This window comes from Castor canadensis, chromosome 2 (genome assembly GCF_047511655.1).
Source record: "Castor canadensis chromosome 2, mCasCan1.hap1v2, whole genome shotgun sequence".
In the NCBI taxonomy this organism is placed as follows: domain Eukaryota; kingdom Metazoa; phylum Chordata; class Mammalia; order Rodentia; family Castoridae; genus Castor; species Castor canadensis.
In genome coordinates, this window is record NC_133387.1 from 172,374,296 (window position 1) to 172,394,554 (window position 20,259).

The 20,259-nt window shown below is 35.3% G+C and overlaps 1 protein-coding gene across 1 annotated transcript in view; it reads right to left on the reverse strand.

Moving 5' to 3' along the window:
- Positions 1-298: 298 nt before the first annotated feature.
- LOC109677373 (von Willebrand factor A domain-containing protein 5A-like) overlaps positions 299-20,259 on the reverse strand; it is a 78,524-nt gene continuing 58,563 nt past the window's right edge. The window contains 1 exon segment of the mRNA XM_020153371.2: positions 299-429. Within this exon segment, the coding sequence (XP_020008960.2) occupies positions 299-429 (131 nt within the window).

Here is a 20,259-nt window from a genome sequence, read left to right on the forward strand (position 1 = left end):
TGGAAGAGAGGCATGGTGATGAACTTGATATTAATTGTCCCATGTATCTGTATAATTCTTACTATTTCTTCCAATCTATGTATCAATGATACTTATATATTCCCACAAGGGAAGTAGCATCAAAAGTTCTTAGGGATAGGAACTAATGGCAACACAATACTACCAAGTTAAGAAAAATATTGACACAGGAACAAAAATGGAATAGAAACATTCAAATAGTGCAAAGTCGATTATTAAGGTTTAATAAATCATTTCTACATAATTTCAGTTCACAATAATACTCTTTCTAGAGTGTTCTTTATGCAACATGAAGATCTTTAGTCTGAAGGCTCTGAAGAGAGTTCAGAATTGTCATCACAATGCTGCAAAACACAGAATACACATATTCTAGATCCATAGAGCTAACAGGTGATCCCTGCAGGGTAAATGCTGCAAAAATAAAAACATCACAACCAGTAATTCTGGAAGGCTTTACACCTGCACTCAGTTAATTGAATTTGGAGGATATAGGTAATAATGGAAATGTAAGAAATAAAAATTGTCAGGGTTTTCACAAAGATGTTGAATGTGAAAAACTGCAGAATCTATAACTCATATATGTAGGTATTAGAACAATTGAGTTTTAGGAAGGTAGAAAACATGACAACACGGTATCATGATTTTTTTTCCTCAATCACTATAGATTTAAAATATTTTGATTATTTCATTATTTCAAATGAAAAAAAAGTGAAAATATCATGGAAGTTACCTAGAGGATATCAACTCAGACATATGAGGAATTGGGAATTCTTGAGGTATAGAATGGAATATGTGTCAAACCTTATACCCACCCACAGTTATCAGAACCAAGAATCATTATAGGTAGTTTCACTGATCCTGATGCCACACTCTCTAGGTTCAATCTCTTCTTATGTTCAAGACCATCATCATTCAGTAAAATAAATAAACTTAGATTGTTCAACCTTAAAAGATGAATAATACGAAGACCTTTTCTGACAAAATATTATAAATATTAGAGGAAGTTATCCATTTAGAGTTCTGGGATCAGTGCTTGGTATTTTATAAAATGACTAATGTATGTTACTACTATAATCATCATCTACTTCATCACTGACTTTTGCAAATAGCAAAATCAGGGTTCTTTTAAGTCTCAACATCTTTTTATTTTATTCTTTGTATTTCTCCAGATATTGTTAATGCAAAATAAGTTCAAAGAAAGCATATTAGATGGGAATTTTGTAGATTCGTTACATAGGAAACCATCATGGATATTCTAAATGGTTGTTAAAACAACAAATTATTGGTCTAGGCAAATCAAAGTCTTGTTTCTGCATGGAAATACACTAATTCTGTTGATGAACATGGTTTCCTGTCCAGAATCTTCTTCAGGGCATGTGTAACATCATTATTCATCAGACTGTAATTCAGAGGGTTCAGCATGGGCACAACAGTAGTTTTAAAAGCATAGAGGACATTTTCCATGGTCCATGGAACTGACTGATGATACCTAGTGGTACATGAATGTAGAAGAAACAAGAGGACAGCAGCCCAGAGATGTGGGAGCTTCTCTTGCCACTGTGGGACAATCATGATTCTTCTAAATCAGAGGAAGAATTACAGACTTCAAGAACCTTAAAATTAAAGCAGTTTATAAGCTTTTCACAGAAAGCATCAATATGTGAATTTTTACAGTTACAGGGAAGGTTATTTTTGAGGACTCTTCTTTCTCTCTCATATTCTATAGACCATATCAATGCCATACATGACACATGGCATAGTAGTTAAATTTCCATTTGGATCTGAATATGGAATTTTATCAAATGTTGTATATGATTTATTGACATAGAAGTCAAATGAGGTTGCATCAAATTGAAATCTTTCTGAAATAGAAAAGGAAACAATTATCAGAATCAAGAGACCACATACAGAATGGGAGAAAATCTTTGCCAGTTATTCATTAGACAAAGATTAATATCTAGAAAATATAAAGAACTTATAAAATTAAACACAAAAACAGTTAATAAATTGACAAATTAACAGGTGATTTTTAAAGGAAATTCAAAATAGCGATAAATATTTAAAGAAATGGTTATTATTAAACATAAAGGTAATGCAAATCAAAAATCCCATTGTTATTTTCCCTTACTCCAGTGAGAATTGCTATCATCAAGACAACAAACAACAACAAATGCTGGTGAGAACAAAAACTGCTGGGAAAACTGGCTAGCCGTCTGCAAAAAACTGAAACTAGATCCATGTATATCACCCTATACCAATATTAACTCAAAATGGATAAAGGATCTTAATATCAGACCCCAAACTCTAAAGTTGATACAGGAAAGAGTAGGAACTACTCTGGAGTTAGTAGGTATAGGTAAGAACTTTCTCAACAAAACCCCAGCAGCACAGCAACTAAGAGATAGCATAGATATCATAGATATCATATATAGACCTCATAAAACTAAAAAGCTTCTGTTCATCAAAAGAAATGGTCTCTAAACTGAAGAGAACACCCACAGAGTGGAAGAAAATATTTGCCAGCTACGCATCAGAGAAAGGGCTGATAACCAGAATATATAGGGAACTTAAAAAACTAAATTTTCCCAAAACTAATGAACCAATAAAGAAATGGGCAAGTGAACTAAACAGAACTTTCTCAAAAGAAGAAATTCAAATGTCAAAAGAACACATGAAAAAGTGCTCACCATCTCTAGCAATAAAGGAAATGCAAATTAAAACCACACTAAGATTCCACCTCACCCCTGTTAGAATAGCCATCATCAGCAACACCACCAACAACAGGTGTTGGCGAGGATGTGGGGAAAAAGGAACCCTCTTACACTGTTGGTGGGAATGTAAACTAGTACAACCACTCTGGAAAAAACTTTGGAGGCCACTTAAAAAGCTAAACAATGATCTACCATTTGATCCAGCAATACCACTCTCGGGGATATACCCAAAAGACTGTGACACAGGTTACTCCAGAGACACCTGCACACCCATGTTTATTGTGGCACTATTCACAATAGCTAAGTTATGGAAACAGCCAAGATGCCCAACCACTGACGAATGGATTAAGAAAATGTGGTATCTATACACAATGGAATTTTATGCAGCCATGAAGAAGAACAAAATGTTATCATTCGCTGGTAAATGGATGGAATTTGAGAACATCATTCTGAGTGAGGTTAGCCTGGCCCAAAAGACCAAAAATCTTATGTTCTCCCTCATATGCAGACATTAGATCAAGGGTAAACACAACAAGGGGACTGGACTTTGAGCACATGATAAAAGCGAGAGCACTCAAGGGAGGGGTGAGGATAGGTAAGGCACCTAAAAAATTAGCTAGCATTTGTTTCCCTTAACGCAGAGAAACTAAAGCAGATACCTTAAAAGCAACTGAGGCCAATAGGAAAAGGGGACCAGGAACTAGAGAAAAGGTGAGATCAAAAAGAATTAACCTAGAAGGTAACACCCACGCACAGGAAATTAATGTGAGTCAACTCCCTGTTTGGCTATCCTTATCTCAACCAGCAAAAACCCTTGTTCCTACCTATTATTGCTTATATTCTCTCTTCAACAAAATTAGAGATAAGGGCAAAATAGTTTCTGCTGGGTATTGAGGGGGTGGGGAGGAGTGGCAGGGGGTGGTGTGGGTAGTAAGGGAGGGGGTGGGAGCAGGATGGAGAAATGACCCAAGCCTTGTATGCACATATGAATAATAAAACAATAAAACAAAAAAGAAAAAAAAATGCTGGTGAGAATGCAGGGAAAACAGGAACCCATATACATTCCTGGTAGGAATGTAAATTAGTGCAATACTAAGAAGTGAGTATGGAGTTTCCTCAAGAAACTCAAAATAGAACTGCAATATGATCTGCCTGTCCTATCCTTGGCATATATCAAATGGAATGTAAGTCAGCATATAGTCAAGACAGCTGCATACAAATGTTTATAACAGCACTGTTCACAATACCAAAATATGGAATGTTTTGCCCATGAAACAATGAAGTGATAAAGAAAATGTGGCAGGTATGAATACACAATGGAGAATTATTAAGCCATTAAAAAAGAATAAATTATATAATTTGCAGGAGAATGGATGGAACTGGATATCACATTACATGAAATAAGCCAGACTGAGAAAGACAAATATCGCATGTTCTTTTTCATATGTGGAAACTAGAGCTTAAAAACTGAATGACAGGAATGTAAAATGTAAAATGGGGATGTTTGGGGTGGGGGACCCAGTGTAAGGGAGGAGCAAAAATGCAGAGAGTAAACGGAGGGGTGACTACAATTGAAATGCCTTATACACATGTGTGAAAACAGAATAATGAAACCTATTAAAATTGTTTAAATGACATGGGAGGTGTATGAGAAAGAGTAACAAGGAGATATAATCAAAGTATTTCTATGAAAATATCATAATGAAACCAATGTGCATGTTAATGCATGTTAACAAAAAATTTGGAAATATCTATTGAGCCACTAATCTGGATTTCAGATGAAGCTGACATCCACAGTATTTTGTCTCTCTTGAAAGATTGATTAGCATGACAATTTCGTATGTGGATTAAGAACAAACTATCATAATGACCTCCCAGGATCTTATCCACAAGTTTCAACTCTGGTGAAAGGAAATAAGAAGAAAGTCTCTTCTGCCAGTTAGTTCTCAAGTTTTTAATATTGTCACATAGGTGTAATTCATGCTACTTGTTAGATTACAGATTAGAAGCAAGGTAATGTCAGAGTTATAGCGAGTTTAATAATAACACATTTAAATTTCAAAAATTTAGAAATTTTTTAGACTTACACTAAAGGAAAAGTCTAAGGTGATTTCTCACAAGGATAAAATAGAAAAGTAGGGACAGTAAGCTTTATCTGTAAGATGTGGAACTTTTATTTTCATTAACAACACTCACTGTATTGTTTTGATGTATAAATTAAAAAGGAATTCTTGGAACCTTTAATTTGAGGGTTAAATAAAAGCAGATTTCATTCAGCTCCCAAGTTAAAATATTTTTTTTTCTTTTTCTTTTATTATTCATATGTGCATACAAGACTTGTTTCATTTCTCTCCCCTGCCCCCACCCCCTCCCTTACCACCCACTCCGCCCCCTCCCTCTCCCCCCCTCAATACCCAAAGCAACTGAGGCCAATAGGAAAAGGGGAACAGGTACTAGAGAAAAGGTTAGATCAAAAAGAATTAACCTAGAAGGTAACACCCCCACACAGGAAATCAATGTGAGTCAATGCCCTGTATAGCTATCCTTATCTCAACCAGCAAAAACCCTTGTCCCTTCCTGTTATTGCTTATACTCTCTCTACAACAAAATTAGAAATAAGGGCAAAATGGTTTCCAAGTTAAAATATTTAAGGTATGACCGAGGACTTATCAGGAGATCCTAAGAAAGCAGGAAAGATGATAATTTTTACTTCTAAAAAAATATTGAGGAATAGTGAAAATATGTATGTAATACAAATTACTTTCATATTAACCTATTTGTGAGTAAAATTATATTTAATGCTATATAGTATTATTACATAATTCATTAAATGTTAAATAAAATAATTTTGAGAAAATAATTGCAGAGAATTTTCTTAACTAAATCTACTTTGAAATGCCTCCAGTTTTTGTTAGATGTGAAATTCTGATCTGTTTCTAGTGGTATTTTTGAAAATTGCTAATGTCTGTACTTTAAGTTTTAAAGGACGAGAACTTCATAACAGAATGACCTAGAACCCCATGAAAAATGCTGCTCGTCAAATTTATAACTGAAATATACAATAAGACACAATTTTTGTCAAGAATTTGACCATTTTAGTAGTATTCACAACAATCATTAATAATGAAGAATACCAGAGAGTGCCTCACTTTTATGATATGCGGGATGAAGCAGAAGAGAACATGGGTATAACCTGGTTGGTGAGATACAAATGAAAATCTACTAGATTTTTTTTTAAACTGCTCTTTTGAGTAGCTTCTCAGACTACTGGACACAGGTTATTTCTGTTTCATTTTAGAGCCACTTCTACATGTTATTCATGGTTGTGTTCTGGCTGATCCCCCTAAGCTTCAGTCTTCACAAAAGCGTTGCGTTAAGGTGACAATCATGGGCAACACTAAAAACACCATGCTCTTCTCTGCTCATCTGTATTATGCTGTGAGGTGAGAATCCTCTTCTTTCACTAGAATCAGCACTTAAACCTGGCTGAGTTCCATTTTCTTTTTTTTCTTTTTTCTCTTTTCTTTGGTGGTACTGGGGTTTAACTCAGGTCCTCACGCTTTCTAGGCAGACACTCTACCTCTTGAGCCAGCTTGCATTCTGTTTTTAAAATCATCTCATGCATGTCATGGGCGTTAACTATTGTTAAAGGCTTTTCGTAAGCTGTTGTAAGTTTGCCTCCAAATTTGTAAAATGAAGTTAAGGTTCATGCCATGCTGGGTGGAGCAGTCCCTATAATATGTCAACAATTAACAGAGAAACCTGAGCTCCAGCTGCCCCTCCTCCTCCTCCTTGGAATTTATATGGTAACCATGGTGGGGAACCTGGGTGTGATCATCCTAATTGGGTTTAGTTCTCGTCTACACACACACTTGCATAACAGTTAAAAGAAAAACAAATGATAAATCATCAAAAAGTCACTGCCAATTAACAAATTCTAATAAGCTCATTAAATATGTAGGTCATTAATAGCAGTTAAAGAAATTCAAATCAAAACTGACGACAAATTTCTGATCACTAAAGAAATACAGTAGTAATAATCAAATGTTCTCAGGAATGTTCCAATCAAAAAGATGAAAAGAAGTGCTGGGCAGAATGTAAAGAAATTTGACCCCTCATTGATTGCTGCTGGGATTGTAAAATGGTACAGATTCTTAGGAAAACATTTTGACCATGAACGTATGAAAATATGAAACAAATATTTCAGATTTGGAAGAATGACCAAACTACTGGGTACACACACATAAGATTTGATAAATATGTATATGCAAATACTTGTTCAGAAATATTCAAAGCAATGTTACTTATAATAACCAAAGAGAAGAAATCATACAAAAGTCTGTTCAGTGATGAGTGGACAAGCTAGGTATAGTACATTCCTATAATGGAACATTACTATGCAATAAATAGGTATAAAGTACTAAGATACAGCCCATCGCTAATGAATCCAAAACATATGAGATGAAAGATAATAAACACAACAGACCATACATTGTAGGGCCCCGTTTATATTAAAAATCAAGGATAGGCAAATTCATATAAACAGAAAGAAACTCAGAAAGTCTGCCATGACTTTAGGAAGGGAGGGACAAGGAAGTGAGTGCTCATGAATAAGTGGTTAAATTTGGGGAGATAATAAAAATATTAGAAAAGTAGACCATGGGGATCATTGTACAACTCCATGAATATATAAAAACAAAGATAGAATAGTATACCTGAGAAAAAGTGAGTTTTAAAATGTTAGTTTCATTTCTATAAATGTGCTATGAATATGAAAAATGTAACAAAATAGTAAGGACAGAATGATGACCACATAAAATATTCTATCACTACTTTCTATTTTGCCACCCTTGTAGAAACTTTTCCAGTCTAGGTTATGCTCTGTGACTACCTCTGTATTTATGGCATATGTGCCTATTAATTTTTTCCCCTGATGTGACATTTCTTTCTCTCCCACAAAGAAAAAAAAATCGATGTAGATACAAATGACGTCTTGCTTTATCACTGCCTTTTTTCTCTCATATACATGAATAAGGAAAATAAAAGCCTTATTTATATTAATTCTTAAAAATTTGCATTCCAAGTAAGACATTCACTCAAAATGTTTCTTGTATGTCATTTAACACAAAAAAGAAATCAAAAGGAATAAAAATGAACACTAAAAATAATTAGGGAGGACTGAAGCCATGTTGTTGAAGAGATTGTGAAAAAGTTCCCACAAGATATGTGAGGCACCTTCTACATTATTGCCTGATCCCTTCTTTCTTCCTACTCTCCAGGTGGCCATCTTATGCAGAGCACAACCATCCCTATTTCTGGGACAATTCCATACTTTGTCAGAAAAGTTTAAGAATGTCTAGAGGTGTCAGGTGCCAGTGGCTCATGCCTGAAATCCTAGCTACTCAGGAAGCAAAGATCTGGAGGACCATGATTTGAGGCCAGGCAAGTGAATAATTCTTGACGCTCTATCTCAAAAATACCCAACACAAAAACAGGCCTGTCAGAGTGGCACAAGTAGTAGAGCACCTGCATAGCAAGCATGAATCTCTGAGTTCAAACCCCAGTGCTGCCAAAAAAAGAAACTCCAGAGGATAAAAATTTTAACATGTTGAGCCAAACTGTGACTGGGTTGTTAACTTAAATTTGATAGTTTATTTGTTATCATTTACAAAATCCCAGTAATTAATTTTAATACATATCCTGATTTTACCTTTATTAATGAAACTGAGTTTCCATATTGCTATAGTTTGAACCTATCCATAAGTTCATATGTTGTAATCTTAATCCCCAATGAAAAAGTATTGAGGTGAGTGAGACCTTAAAGAGAAGAAAAGAACATGAGGAAATGGATTAATGGTGTGTTAAAACAGGGTGGGATAACACAGGTATGCCTTCCTAAAGTAAGACTGTGTTTGGACTCTTCAATTTTCTCACGTGTGTGTGCCTTCAGTCTTCTAGCATGTAGCAAGAAGGTCCATGCTAGATGCATCCCTTGATCTAGCACTTCTCTGTGATGAGAACCTAGAGACAAATGATTTTCTGATCATCACACTTTGTGTGGTGGTCTGTGGTATTGTGTAGCATATGAATATGAAATATATTCCTTCACATTTCTAAGTTTTTCTTGGCCATCTGACACTGCTTTCTTTCTTGCCTCTTATGAGATCATAGAAGTAAATATTACTCTGCATTACAGAAGCTCCATTTCTATTGAGCAATCATTGTCACTTTGACAGCAGGTGTGGGGCTTGGACGCATTCCATGTGCCCAAAACCCCCTAGAAGCTGGTACAGACATATGCTTTTAATTCCTACTTCTTATGCTTCTGCTTGACTATCACCACCTGTGTGTCTGAATGTCTTTGACATTGGTGGAAAATTTGTAAATAACCTGTCTTACATCAGTGCTCTGATTCATCTTAGAGATGAATGGATCGTAAGCCAAATGCTCAAACAGTTTAAAGGAAAAATCTTTTGTTTACTTATATATCAACAATTAATTGAGGAATAATTTACGTGCCAAAAACTACGTACATTTAGCACATAATTTGATCAATTGGACATATGCAAATACTCATGATAACAGCACTATTGTTGATATATTTATTACTTCCCAAAGGTTCCTTGTATCCACTTGTGTATGTGTGTGTGTGTGTTCTAATTTGGTTTTTGTTTGGTAGTAAAAGTACTTCATATAATACCTACCATTTTAAATTTTGAAGTACACTATACCACATTGCTAGCTAGAGACTGTGAAGAGCATCTTCAGACCTGTTGGTCTAACAAAAATGAACTCACTGAACACCTACTCCCTGTATCTCCCAACCACTGGTACAGATTAGTATATTGTCTGCCTCTAGGATTATCTGTTATAGATGATATACAAATGAACTTCTAGTTTTTTTTGTGACTGACTTATTTCACTTATAACATCCTCCAGATTCATCCATGTTGTTTCATACGAAAACAATTCCTTTTGGGAGGTAAATATCTTTGATAACTTGGTAAAGGAAGCAGTATACCCAGAATTTTTAATTTCATTTGCTTTTTACTAGATTAACAGAATAAAAGAATGGAATAGACCTAAATAATGTTATTTTAGTAAATTATGTACTAAATCTCAATTAGTCATCTTATGGACATGTGAAGTTTTAAATTATTGTTACACGCGTCTTCATATTTAGTGTCATCTTGAAAATAGTATTCTGTCAATAACTTGGACATTGCATATTAGAAGTTAGTATGACATTTATAGAAAATGGCAATGATAATTATTCAAGGAGATATTGTTAGGAATGATAATGTGGACTGATATTAAAACAAATTTAACAGTGATAAGCAAAAAGTTTGCAATGGACTTTGAAAATAGAGAGTTGAATAATACAGAACTTCTGCTCTTCAGAATGTGACAATCTAGCAGGCGTCATGTAGATAGACTAGACAGTCAGTAAATAATCAGGTTTGGTGGTTCCTACAGAAATGTAGGTATTATGGTGCTAACCTCAAATGGAGGCCAATAAAGCCTTTTTTTATTGTTCATTTATTCACATGTGCATACATTGTTTAGGTCACTTCTCCCCCCTGCCCTCCACCCCCACCTATTCCCCTCACCCCCCTCACTTCCAGGAAGAACCTGTTCTGCCCTAATCTCTAATTTTGTTGAAGAGAAGACATAAGCATAATAAGAAACACAAAGCATTTTTGCTAGTTGAGTTAAGGGTAGCTATACAGAGAGATTCCTAGCATTGCTTCCATGTACAAATGTATTATAACCCAAGTTGATTCATCTCTAACTGATCTTTACACTGGTTTTTGATCCCCTTCTCATGTTGACCTCTGTCGCTTTAAGGTTTCTCTGCAGAGAAACCTTAAGGACCTCTGCACTGGGGACATCAAACACTTTCATGTTTTGGGTTTCTGGCTAACCTTGCTCACAATGACATTCTCCAGTTCCATCCATTTACTTGCTAATAATAAGATTTCATTCTTCTTCATGGCTGAGTAAAATTCCATTGTGTATAAATACCACAGTTTCTTAATCCATTCATCAGTACTGGGGCATCTTGACTGTCTCCATAATTTGGTTATTGTGAATAGTGCTGCAATAAACATGGGTGTGCAAGTGACTCTGGAGTAATCTGTGTCACATCCCTTTGGGTATATCCCCAGGAGTGGGATTGCTGATCATATGCAGATCTATGTTTACATTGTTAAGAAGCCTCCAAATTTTTTTCCAGAGTGGTTGCACTAGCTTGCATTCATACCAGCAGTGTATGAGGGTTCCTTTTTCTCCACATCCTCGCCAACACCCATTGTGGGTGGTGTTTTTGATGATGGCTATTGAACAAGGGTGAGGTGGAATCTTAGTGTGATTTTGATTTGCATTTCCTTTATGGCCAGAGATGGTGAACATTTTTTCATATGTTTTTGGCCATCTGAATTTCTTCTTCTGAGAAAGTTCTGTTTAGTGCAGTTGCCCATTTCTTTATTTGTTCATTGATTTTGGGAGAGTTTAGTTTTTTAAGCTCCCTGTATATTCTGGTTATGAGTCCTTTGTCTCATGTGTAGCTGGCAAATATTTTCTCCCACTCTATGGGTAGTGTCTTCAGTTTTGAGACCATTTCTTTTGTTATCCAGAAGCTTTTTAATTTTATGAAGTCCCATTTGCCCATTCTTTCTCTTAGTTGCTGAGCTGCTGGGATTCTACTGAGGAAGTAATTGCCTTTACCTATTACTTCCAGAGTGTTTCCTGCTCCTTCCTGTACTAACTTCAGAGTTTCGGGTCTGCCATTAAGGTCCTTGATCCATTTGAGTTACTACTAGCACAGGATGATATACATGGATCTAGTTTCAGTTTCTTGCAGACGGATACCACTTTTCCCAGCAACATTTGTTGAAGAAGCTGTCTTTTCTCCATGGTATATTTTTGGCACCTTTGTCAAAAATAAGGTGGGTATAGTTGTGTGGATTCATATCCAGGTCCTCTATTCTGTTCCACTTGTACAGGGTAAAAGACAGGGATTCAGTTTTCTGCATGTGGACATCCAATTTTCCCAGCAACATTTGTTGAAGCAGCTGTTTTGTCTCCATCATGTGTTTTTGGCACCTTTGTAAAAAATCAGGTGGGCATGGATGCCTGGATTCTTATCTAGGTGTTCTGTTCCACTGGTCTTCATATATATTTTTGTGCTAGTACCATGCTGCATTAATAGCAGTAGAATATGATATTATGATACATCCAGTATTGCTCTTTTTGCTGGTTATTGCCTTGGGTGTTCGTGGTCTTTTGTGCTTCCAATAAAACTTTAGGGTGGATTTTTCATCCTCTCTAAAGAATGCTATTGGAATTTTGATGGGGACTACATTGAATACATAGGTTGCTTTTGGTAACGTAGCTATTTTAACAATATTGATTATACCAATCCATGAACATAGGAATTCTTTCCCTTTTCGGTAGTCTTCCTCAATTTTTCTTCAATGTTTTATAGTTTTCTTCTAGAGTTCATCCTTTGTTAAGTTTATTCTTAGGTATTTAATATTTTTGCAGTTATTATAAATGAAACTATTTTCCTATATTCATTCTCAATCTGTTCATTGTTGGTGTATAGAAAAACTACTGATTTTTTTTTTTTTTATTTTGTATCCTTCTACTTTGGTGAAGCTGTTAATGGTGCCTACGAATTATTTGGAGGAGTTTTTTGGGTTTTTTAGGTATAAATTCATGTCATCTGCAAATAGAAATACTTTGGCTACTTACTTTCCAATTTGTATCCCTTTTATTTATTCTTCCTGTCTTATTGCTCTGGCTAAAAATTCTAAGACTATGTTAGATAAGAGTGGAAAGAGTAGACACCACTGTCTCATTTCTGACTTTAGGGGAAATGACTTCAGTTTTTCCCCACTTAGTATGATGTTAGCTCTAGGCTTGTCATATATAGCCTTCATTATATTGAGGTACATTGCTTTTATGACTAGTTTCATCTTTATTATAAAAGGATGCTAAATTTTGTCAAAGGCTTTTCTGCATCTATGAAATGATCATGTGGCTTCAGTCTTTGCTTCTGTTTGCTTTGCTTCTGTTCATATGCAAACATATTAATTTTAATATTAATGTTAATACATTTACATGTGTATTACATTTAGTGATTTGCATATTTTAACTATCTCTGCATTCTAAGTGGAAAGTTTATAGCCATGAATGAATATATTAAAATCACAGAAAATCTCAAATAAATGATGTAATTTTGCATCTCAAATTCCTAGAAAAACAAAAACAAGCTAAACCCAAAACTAGCAGAAGGAGAGAAATAATAAAAATGAAGGCCAAAACAACAAAATAGAAGCCAAAAAAAACATCCAAAGAATCAATTAAACAAAATGCTGGTTCTTTGAAGAGATAAAGGAGTCACAAACTCCTAGTAAATTTGAATAAAATGAGGAGGGAAATGACCCAAATTAGTAAGTTTAGAAATGAACATTGCAGATCCCTTCATTCTTAAAGTGAAGTTCATTGGACGAATTATTCTTGTTTGACATTTTTCAGTCAGTATGTGGAATATATCATCAAATTCTCTCTTGCTCTGCAAGATTTCCATTGAGAAAATTGCTTATTGTCTTACAGAGTCCCTTTTGCATGTGACAAGACACTGTTGTCTATTTTCTAAATTCTGGCTTTGGAAGTTCATGATTTAATTGTAATTTGTGTTTGTGTATACCTACTTAGCATTTGACTCCTCTTTTGTTCTCTTCTGCTCCTGGTATTCCCAGAATGTGTGTGCTGGTTTTCTTGAGGATGCCCCATCAGTGACATTGCCATTATATTTTGTCCCCTCCTCACATACACATTTCTTTCCAGCCAGGCTTTTGTTGGTCGTTATTTAGCCAGGTAGGTAATAAGTCACTCAGGGAGTATTTAATTCCATATCTCTTCTCTCTTGGAGTTCACCTTTTCACTCTCCTGTTACTCTTAGTGGTTGAATCTGCCTCCTCACAATGCATCAGTCATATTTACCTACTTAACTTCATTCTCTTACCCTTCCTCTCTTGTGTGTGACATCTCCTTAGTGTGACCTATTTAATAATAATATTATTGAATTCATATTAGGTCTATAGCCCACATATGAGAGAAAACGTGGTTTTTGGCCCTCTGAACCTAGCTAACTTCACTTAAGATGATATTCTCCCGTTCCATCCATTTACCAGCAAATGACAAAATTTAATTTTTCTTTGTGGCTCTTCTTTGGGGCTGAGTACAATTCCATCATATATAAATATGACCTTTTCTTAATCGACTCATCAGTAATAGGGCATCTTGGCTGTTTCCATAGCTTAGCTATTGTGAATAATTCTGCCATAAACATGGGTGTGCAGGTGCCTTTACTGTAATGTAACTTACATTCCTTTGGGTATATCCTTAGGAGTATTATTGCTGGATAATTTGGCCATTTTAATTTTAGTTTTTTTTCAAGAGCCTCCATACTGTTTTCCACAGTGGTTATACAAGTTTACATTCCCACCATCAGTCTATGAGGGTTTCTTTCCCCCTGCCTCCTTGCCAAGGTTTGCTTTTGTTTGTGTTCTTGATGGTAGCTAGAACATCTTGATGGTAGCTAGATGGCAGATGGTAGAAGATCTGCATTTCCTTTATGACCAGGGATGAGCATTTTTATGTGTTTTTTAGCCATTTGGATTTCTTCCTTTGAAAAGGCTCTTTTTAATTCATTTGTCCATATCTTCATTGGGTCATTGATCTTTTTGATGTATTGCCTTGAAGAAAATGATAACAGCTGTTATCCTTAGCCAATGTCTTCGTAAAAGAAAGAATGAAAGTTCTTAAATTTAAGCTGTGGTTAAGCTGTAAGGCCTTACTCCAGTGTATAGATGATCTCTTTATTTTTAGTCCTACAAAATTGGATTCTGATGATGACACAATCCTACTTCATATACTAGCTTTGGCTCATTAATCAGCTGCCTTACAAGCCAGTTCTCTGGCCTGTGAAGAAAAGGATCCTCAACACTTGCCTGCAACCCTTCAAAACAGCACATAACATAACTTCACAGAGAAATCTATTAATTGATATTGAAAACATCAGAAGAATGAAAGCAAATAACTGCTGAAAGATGAGCTCATAACAAAGGGAGACAGCAACAGTGGAAGAAAACAATTGACAAACAGATGAAAAACAACTTAAAAAATGGCAGTAGTATGTTTTCACCTATCAGTAATTACTTTACTTGTAAATCAAACAAATTCTCCATGCAAAAGACCCAGACTGACTGAATTTATCTGTCAGATGTATTTCAGAAAAACTGGAAAAATTCTATATAAGCTTAAATAACTTTACCTAAATGCACCTATTGAATATTAAACTATTAGTTATAATACCTCAGAAAAAACCCTGAAAGTGAATGAATGAATCCCATGTTACATAAATTATAGTTCAGGAAGGTATAAAAATAAAACTACAGTAAAATAAGTACTTTGTATAATATTTCATCATATGGGGAGTTTACAACTACAGCAGCTTTAAAGCTGTCATTGCTCAAAATGTAGATTTTAAAGTAGAAAGCAAAAAGATTGATTTATGCTTTGTTTTGTTTTACATTCTTTTCTTTTCTCCTTTAGAATGTACATCATTAAGTACCCATGTGCTACTTTAGTCTGAAAGATGAAATGTGAGAAAAGAGGAGGTGATAAGAAAAGGTTGTGTGTGGGGGGTTAAGCAATAATAATTGTGTGCCTCATAAATGTAAATGACATATTTTTGTATGTGGAGGGGGGTTCTATAGTTATGTGATCATCAGGAAACTGTCTCATCAGTTAGTACACAGATAAGTGCTATCTAGATGGTAGATTTAGATAAATGCCAATTTCATGAAAATATCAGTGCTTAGTTTTCAAACTTTAATGTGCATATATATTACCTTGTGACTTTGTTAAAATTGCTTTCTTCAATACAATAGTTATTATTGTGCCTCAACCTGGACATTCTAAATGAGGATCCAGGTGATGTTACAGTCCTTTTTCTCAGGTCACTCTCAGTCATCAGCAAACTGAGAAAAAACTTGTAGGAGATTAGACTACATGATACATGCCACACAAGTCTTTCTAAGACTGTTTATATAACAACTATAATGAACTCAGCACTACACTATTTACTAACCTAGTGAATGGTACTGAGGTCCTGCTTAAGCTTCTTGAGAATTCTAACTGAAATTAATAAGAGTACTAGTTTAATTCCTTAGTTTTACAGGTAGGGATATTAATCTCCTCAGGGGTTAAAATGTTTGTTAATCATCAGAAAACTAAGTGTAGCAGTGGTTTTTGTACCAATATCTTTTGCTTGCTTCTTGTAATAGTAAATCAGGTGATAATTGAGGGTACCAGATCAGGACACATAATGAACAGTGGAAACATGAGAAAAATTGGGGAAGAATTAAGGTATAATAAAGCCAAAGAGGTTTCAATGAAATGACCCATGAAAGACCAGATATAATAAAGTAAGTACAGAAATCGTCCTTTTAGTATTGATACAATAGAGATTTTAGGGAAAAATACATCTCATTTTGGTCATTTCCAGTAAGATTAGTTGTGTTTGTTATTTGTGTCTAAAGCAATCATGGGGAGCTCCACTCTTGCTAATACAGTGAGCAACAGAGACTCAGCTTATAAGAAACTGCCTTTAACCCTACTTTTCCTTTTATTAAATTTGATCAGAGTCTGACCTAGTATCCTCATGGTTCAGACTAGGTCTAAGGATTATATTATAGCCCTCTTAGAAGGGGTTTAGTGATGAAGGAGAGACATTTTTGTTCAAATACAACTCAAGCTAAGTCTACTTAGCAGTGGCAAAAAAGCATGTCATATAGGATAGCAAATCCCAAGCACAGTAATCAAGAAAGGCGCAGCATGCCAGTGTTCAGAGTGGATATCTTGAGCCTATCTCTTCGTGATCTTGAAGCTCCATTGACTGTTGTTGTCTTTCATCTTTCCTCCAGCTTCATCTGTATGAATGGAAAACTTACACCTACTGAAACCATAAGAAAGTGACTAAAGCAGAAAGAAGAAAAATAGAGGAGATAAACCAATTCAGGCTATAATGCCTATGTACATGGAAGTGTCACAAGGAAACTCCCTATATTAAACAAGCAAAAATTTCATTTTCTTCTTTTATAAAATTGGAGAACATGAGAGTGGAACAGGTTCTGCTTAGGGGAATTGATACCAGTGGGAGGGGGGAGGAGGTAGTGAAAGGGTGTGGGAGGGTGAATACAGTGCAAATACTATGTACACATGTATGTAAATGAAAAAAAATGATATCTATTGAAACTATTCTGGGAATAGGGAAAGGAAGGATAAGGAAAATAGTGTAGGGAGTGAATTTAAGTATGATATGTTTGATATATTGTAAGAACTTTTGTAAATGCCACAATGTACTCCCACCCAGCACAACAATAAAAAGAAAAAAGAAGTATACCAGCATGATTCTGGAAAGATGATAAGATTACTGTGAATAGATAAAGTGAAGATAAATTATGCTGTAACTCAGGCATTTTGTAGAATCAATGCTGCAATTATGGTTCATCAGGGGTCCATGCCACCAGATTTTGTCACCACTAGAAAACACTGTAGAAAAATTGCTGCGTATGAATGCTTTGAACCCTTCTAAGAAATGGGGATAGGTTCTGAAATTACCATCACTTTGGTGAAGGAGACATACTGAAGGAAAGATGATCACATGCAAATTACCTGGAACAGAGAGGCAAGGTTTGGTGGGCATCTTTTACTTGTATAGTGAGACACAAATCCAATAAGTAAATACAAAAACTTATCACAGCAGAAGAGAAGGTGAAGGATGTGACAATATCCAAAGATAGGTACCTCTTTTAGTTCATTTCCTCAGGAAAAAAACACAGCAGGATCCACAGTTGAATTCAGCAAAGTATTGCCAGCTTTCACAAGTATGTATATGAAGGATCCTGTGAAGAGGGGAAACAAGAATCATGGCTGCAAGACAGCATATGAGAGATAGGCTCTCAGGTCTCCTCCACCTTTCTAGCCATTTCCATAATGCCTGCTTTACCTTTCTTTCTGCTCTGGTTTTCTCTTCTTTCTGCTCTGATTCTACTTTGAGGTTCTATGTTTCCTGAAACACTCAACAGCAATGACATAAAGCCACCCAAGGAGTAAGTGCTCCAAGTCCTGTCCCATTCCTAAATAGCCTAGTACTAACAGCTTGATAAGAGTAAGAGCCATTTTGTGTCTGCAATTCACACTCCCCATCCATGTCTTTTTCTCTCTTTACTTACCTTCTCTCTCCATCCTCATGCTGACAAAACAAAGGTCCACCTGGGAGACCAGTAAATGTCTGAACCAGGATAGTGCAGGACGTGACTATGGGGACTTTCTTTTTGTCACCCTTTCCTGACCTGGGGCACAGCATCTGGAGAGACAGCTGGCTTGCTACAAGGGAAGGGTCCAGGGATTATGCTCCTAACGTGGTCATGAATCCAGATCACAGCCTTCCTTTCCAGAAGCTCCCACTCACACTTCCAGTTCTTACCATTGGTGTGCAGCCAGAGTTACGGCCAGGACTGTGGCCCAGTCTGAAGAGTCTAGATTCTACACAACAGAGACAGACTTCCCTAAATTCTCCAGGCATGTGCAAAAGTCCCTCAAGCATATGCAAATTGCTTTATTCCCTCTTACCTTGCTATTCCCAAATTATAAGGAAGTACAATTACCTGGTATCTCTATGTCCATTTACCACTTGCAAGGAATAATGCCAAGCCTTGAAACTCAAATGCTTGAATCTATTGAATCTTAGTGTAGAAAGGTTTTATATTTTAAATCCAGAGTAACTCGCAGTTCAGTGCTATAACCCCCTAAACATCAATACAAAGATTACCCAAACATGGTAGGAGATCCTCTCACATAGTTGTTGTTTTGTATTTTAAAAGCATATTCATTTTTTAAAATTTGAATCCTTACCTCTTTCTGGAAAGAAAGTAGCAATTATTACATTTTTTCAAAGCAATTAATACAGAAATTAAATGAATTGCCCAAAATTAGCCTTGTAACAAATCACTGAGCTGGGAATGAGAGCCACATACTCTCACTCTATTCATATTGCTCACAAGAAAAATTTCCAACTTAGATTCAAGAACTATTTCCATGAGTTTTCACCCATGCTGCCTAAAGCTTCTGTGTTTGATGTCATTTTATTAAGATCTACCTTCCTTCATTCCTTCTTTCTTCCTTCCTTCCTTCTATCCTTCCATCCTTCCTTCCTTCCTTCTTTCTTCCTTCCTTCCTTCCTTCTTTTCTCTCTCTTTTTTTCTTCTTTCTTAATTTCTTTCTTTCCTTATTTTTGTTGTTGTTGTTGTTGTGCTAGGGATCTAATTCTACACATCATGCATGTTTGGCAAATGCTATGTCACTGGGCTACATCTCATATCCTCATGAATTTTTACATTTGGAAACAGCTGTACTGCCCTCTATGGATGGTTTCATTTCATATAAAAATATCTATTTCCCTCATTTCTTTCATAAGATGACTGCTTAAGTAAAAGCATTAAGAACCTCATGCTGGATTTCCTAGTCCATAATCAAAGGTCACAATGAGCTGTGAAATATAGCTCCTGAATTGGTCACATCTAGAGGTAAATATATTTTCGAAATTCTAGGATCATAGCAACAGGTTACATTTGCTGTTTCAGTAATGTTATGATTCCACTAATTTTGTTTCAAATATGCTGTCTTACACTATCTATAGCCTTCTGAAAACCTCTGATTTTCACATTCATCTGAGTTTAAGTCAGTATGATTTCTTCTCTACTTGTGAGAGACTATAGAATGAAAAACAGCACTTAACTTTTATTCTTCCTATATTTGTTGTTATGGCTTTTAAAGTATATTGCAACTCATCATTCTGAGGTATTTTGGGATCCTGACTCTCTTGTCTAATACTTTTTCTCCCAATTTTGTCATCTAAAATTTTAAAAAATTTCCTCTATATCATGATAAAAATTTTCATTGAAAATACTGACCTATAAAAAATTTCAGAGCTTGGTTAGTTTCAAAATAAATTTCAACTTGCAATCAGGGCTGTGGGTTTTCAACTACATTATACTTGGTCAATGTAGTCATCATTTGAAGAACAGTCAATTTGCATTCTAAAATTCAAAATAAATAGGATTCTAGACACCTTTCATTTGTTGGTATGGTTATTGTTTGAGAGAAGGAAGTCAGTCAGACATATCTTATTCTCAGTGAATTTAAGGTAGTACTTTACAATCCTAGTCTTCTTGCAAGTGACTATAAAATAGCATTTTCCAATAGAAATGCAAAGCTAGACAAATGTGATATTTTATGTTTTACAATAACTATATTTTAAAGAAGTAAAAAATACAGGTTATGTTATTTGACTATTTTAATTTATATGATTTTATCTTAATTTTGGTGTTTAGTACAGAATTCCTGGTACATGTTAAGTATTTGCTGTACTGGTGACCTATACCCCAGCTACTAA